Source organism: Protomyctophum parallelum (assembly GCF_964188405.1).
Source record: "Protomyctophum parallelum genome assembly, chromosome: 12".
Lineage (NCBI taxonomy): Eukaryota > Metazoa > Chordata > Actinopteri > Myctophiformes > Myctophidae > Protomyctophum > Protomyctophum parallelum.
Window position 1 is genome coordinate 35532308 of NC_139712.1, and position 5000 is coordinate 35537307.

The 5000-nt window shown below is 42.3% G+C and overlaps 1 protein-coding gene across 2 annotated transcripts in view; it reads right to left on the minus strand.

The window, feature by feature from the left end:
- The window catches only part of LOC310868026 (receptor-type tyrosine-protein phosphatase mu-like), a 123206-nt gene that overhangs the window by 52733 nt on the left and 65473 nt on the right, over positions 1 to 5000 (minus strand). For both annotated transcript variants that reach the window (XM_083778231.1, XM_083778230.1), the window contains exons 11-12: positions 4735 to 4901; positions 620 to 729 (exon numbers count right to left, since the gene is read on the minus strand). In XM_083778231.1, the coding sequence (XP_083634357.1) occupies positions 620 to 729; positions 4735 to 4901 (277 nt within the window). The remainder of the gene's footprint in view (positions 1 to 619; positions 730 to 4734; positions 4902 to 5000) is intronic.

Here is a 5000-nt window from a genome sequence, read left to right on the forward strand (position 1 = left end):
GGGCGACAGCTAATACTTGAGTTTTAATTCCATAACGGAGTAATCTGACGATCTAATTGGTCTGAATCGGTTCAACTAAAATAACTACTGAGAGAGAGAGAGAGAGAGAGAGAGAGAGAGAGAGAACCTTCTTGAGATTCCAGCTAGTCTAGTCTCACCAGTCAGTAGAAAGTAGGCGTGTCAGTAGAAAGTGTTTTTTTTAGTTTTTGTTTGTTTATTTTCACTTACAAAGTAAAAAAAACATGAAGGAGGAGAAAGCCTAAAAACCCCTCCAAGGTGTATCAGTGGAAAGTGGGCGTGTCATTAGAAAGTGTGTGTGTCCATGGAAAGTGGGAGTGTCATTAGAAAGTGGGCGTGTCAGTGGAAAGTGGGCGTCTCGGTATAAAGTGGGCGTGTCCGTGGAAAGTGGGCATGTCAGTGGAGAGTGGGCATGTTAGAATAAAGTGGGCGTGTCAGTAGAAAGTGGGTGTGCCAGTAGAAAGTGGGCGTGTCAGTAGAAAGTGGGCATGATGTCAGTAGAAGGTGGGCATGTCAGTATAAAGTGGGCATGTCTGTATAAAGTGGGCGTGTCAGTGGAAAGTGGGCGTGTCATTATAAAGTGGGCGTGTCAGTGTGTTACCTCATACTGTCTGATGACTCCGTAGGTCTGCAGAGGTTCTCTCCAACTTAAAATGATCCTCTCCTCATAACTACTGCCATCTATGGACTCTACTGGAACTGCACCTGGAACTACAGAGAGAGAGAGGGAGAGAGAGAGAGAGATTTCCACAGATTATAAACACTTAAGGTTCTTGCAGACTGAATTTCCCGCAGTTTTTCCCCGCAGTTTTCCCCCGAAAAACACATCAGTCTGCAAGGACCCTAACAATGATGAACTCCCATGACATTTTAAATACATGTTTTTCTTTCATGCAAATTAAGCTCCTTCAAATTTATGTCAAAATTGAACTGCACTCAGCGAGAGAGAGAGACAAAGAGAAAGAGTGAGAGATAGAGAGAGAGAGACAGAGAGAGAGCGAGAAAATAAATGGAGAGATATAGGGAAATATGGGGAAAGACAGATATAGAGAGACATGGCGAGTGGGAAATACTAGGGAGAGAGAGAAACAGGGGGTGAACAGAATAATAAATCTTTGACCAAATGGAGTATCGACCTTTAAAGTGATGAGACACTGAACTATATATCAGCGTGTGTGTGTGTGTGTGTGTGTGTGTGTGTGTGTGTGTGTGTGTGTGTGTGCACCATTTCTAGTAAACTGTAATTTATTAATCTGCCTGTCTGTCTGTCGTTAGCTTTATATTTTTGAAAGTATGACAGCAGTATTTCAATGTTTTAGCATTCCCATAGTATACAAACATTTGCGACAAGTAGCAGCAATTTATTCAAATGTAATTGAATTAAAGTTAGTTGCTCTGTTCAGTATTAAGTAGTAACAGTATTTCTATGTACCGAGGTGTAGGGTATAACAGTGTACACACAATGATTTGTATTCCTTAAGGTCCTTAAGGTTGTATTCCATTTGACATTCATCTCCTGTTACAGCAGCTCACAAATCTTGCTGCAGTGTTTGCACATTGTTCTCACATATTTTCAAACTCTCCCTTGGGTGATTGTAATCCGTGGGAAGTATATGTGTCTGATGTCTTGGTACAGTGGGCATACGGTTAGGAAGTATGTCTCTGATGTCTTGGTACAGTGGGAAGACGGTTAGGAAGTATGTCTCTGATGTCTTGGTACAGTGGGCAGACAGTTAGGAAGTATGTCTCTGATGTCTTGGTACAGTGGGAGTGGGCATATGGTTAGGAAGTGTAGCTCAGTCTCTACCTCGTTTTGTGTGCAGTGGGTGCATAGTGTGTCTTCTCTTGGGAGCCAGGTCTGCCTATGGCGGCCTTTCTCAATCGCAAGACTGTGTTCACTGAGTCTTCCTTAGTTTTGGATCAGCTACAGAGCATTAGTAAAGTATTCTGCTACTGTGTAATCTCTGTTTAGAGCTAAATAGCATTCCATTTTGCTCTGGTTTTGGGTAGATCTTTTGTAAGATGCGTGTAAGATCTCTCTCTCTCTCTCTCCCTCTCTCTCAGGAGGAGGGTTGTGTGGACCCTGTTCCCATGTTGACGTTAGGGGTGGACGATATGGCGATAATTATCGTCGGGACGATACAACGTCTCCACGATATGGCTTTTTAGAGTTATCGTTTTCATCACGATAAATGTGCTGCATCAGACAGTGAATGCACACTCTATATATGCAGTTCTATGCCGTAATTTTTACTTCTGCAGTACGACAGTTTCGTTCACAAAAAATAAAAGATCTACAAGCTAACCACACGTTGCTACGGCACCCCAATGGACGGCGTGGTTTGCTTATAACTCTGTTGAGTTCTCAGCACTCCCAAAGTCCCCGCCCCCTTTCTTCTAGGCAGAGGGAAACAGCATTGCGCTGAGCTGTAGCCTCATGTAGTAAACAGCTCAACATGTCGAGGAAGGGCGACGTGTTTATAGTTCCCAAAAAGAACTCCACGTCTGTCACACAGACAGAGCCCGTGTGTTAAGACCAACGTGACTCGTCTTCATGGATATAAACTCACAAAACAACAGCATAGACTGCAGGACTCCTCCACCACCATTTACCACGCTATCGTCTGCTACGCTACAGAGTAAATTGTCCGTAACACCGGGGCTTCACCGGGTGCATCAGCATCGCGTCTCCGTCACCATCACAGAATGTTCCCCTTTTAATCAATTAAAATTGAACTGGTTCGTTTGTTGACGCACGCGACGGAGACGCAACTCGCCCGGTGGAGCCCTGGCGTTAGGTTGGCCACGGCTAGTAGCCAAGCACCAGAGCGCGCGCCGCTCACTGTACACGCGTCGCTCGCTTAATAATCATTAATTTCTGTATCAATGCGGACATAACGTGGTAAATGTTCATAAGCACACAAGTGTACAAAATGCTTTTTACACTTGATTTATCTCCAGAGTCCTCAGTCCTGCACCCCCACAATGCCATATGCCAGTTTAGCCTTAACATCTACATGTTATTCAATGTATTACTTTAGCACAAAATAATCTTTTCTAAACCAAGCCCTCATTCAAAAGTTATGTAAGTAAGTAAAATGAAATGTTATTTATAAAGCACCTTAAGAAACAAAGTTAGAAGGTAAAAACAAGGAACATATCAATCACAGTTGTGACAATATCAGAACAAAAACAGACGAGGCAGAACAGAAACATAGGGCTATACAAATGAATGTATTTTCTGTGAATTAACTCAGTTTAATCCAGTGATCCTCAGCCATTTTAATTTCAAGGACCCCAATAGAAAAGGAACCACCGCTCATCCGCTGAAAAAAACTTTAGAGAGGTGCTGGAGCCACAAAGGGAATAAGAGAAAAAATAAAGGGAAGCTCCGCACACTCAGATCTGTGCACAATCAATTTATTTTTGGCAAGCTTTCGTTCTACTGACCTTCTTCAGGCATTTCAAGGACTTATCCAGGAATTTCAAGGACCCCCAAATTAAATGTATATGAATTAGCCCAGGGTGACAGGGCCTTTTCATTGTGATTTTCATCTCTGCACTGGGACCCCATGTTACAGACATGTTTACAATATTTTACAACAGTAGCTACTTATATTTTGTTATTTAAAGCTGTGATTATTTATTTAAGAAGCACTGTTCTGAACCAATGTTCGCCTTTAAATAAATAAAAATTTAATCATCCTTAACCTTTTAAGCTAAAATAATGATGACCGGGGACTTAAAATCATTGTTTTAATTGATGGCCTTCATGCCCTGGCACTTGGCCTTGTGCCCTCAAAAAGTTGACCACACTAAAGGCCAAATGGGACTCATAACAACTTTTTGGGAATCATTTGAATGACCACCTGTGCATCCCGGGACCCATTACATTGAAAACCTATTTACATCACTGATACAATTACAGCGTCACACAAAAGCAGCAAAAGTAGAAGATCCACAAGCACAAGATGTGTGAGTGAAGTGACATGATTTGAGCTTGTAGATCTGCTACTTTAGCCCTTTTTGAATTTGAATCCTATATGGGATTTCCACCGACAGAGACGATAAGCAGAGCTTGCGGATCTGCTATTTCTGTTGCTTTTGTGTGATGCTATAGTATGGTAGAGCATACATTTGCAAGACATAAAATATAAAAAAATGACAACAAGCGGTTTCTGCTGACAGCTACATTATAATAGTGTGGGGTGTGTGTGCTCGTGCACATACCGATGAGGAGTTTCTCATGGTATTTAAATGTCTAAATACAGTCTAAATGGTATTTCTTAAATTTTTGTTACCTTGTACTGTTAAGTAACTTGAAAAATAACCATAAAAAACCGCGCGCGAAAATATCGTGATAATATCGTGTATCGTGATAAGCTTGAAAAAATATCGTGATAAAAGTTTTGTCCATATCGCCCACCCGACTGGACTGGTGAAGGCACGGCTCAGAGTCGAACATGCCTACTATAAGATGATTGATGAACTGGAGGGTTTCAATACAAAATGGGCGATAGGGGGAGTATTGTGCTCAGTGATGGACGATGACGAACTGCTCTTCACCTTTTCTTTAAACGATGGTGTTGTTCCTGTGATTTATTTTATATTTTTGTGATTATATAAGACTGGCATGTAGTTAAGATCCTGGTTTTGACCTGTATTACCCAGCAGTGCGTAAAGGGCATTTTAAAATCAAATATCTCTCTCTCTCACCATCTTCATCAGTGAGGACCAGCAGTTGGCTGCTGTCTCTTCCTCCTACAGGGTTTCGTAGGACTACTTTCAGGCTGACGTTGGTGTAGGGTGGAAGGTTACGGATGGTGTGCTGCGGCAGCGAGCACATGCTGTCATGACACACCTCCTCCTGAGCCTCCTCCAATCTATATGGGAGCAACGAGCAACACGCAGACGCACACACACACACACACACACACACACACACACACACACACACACACACACACACACACACACACACA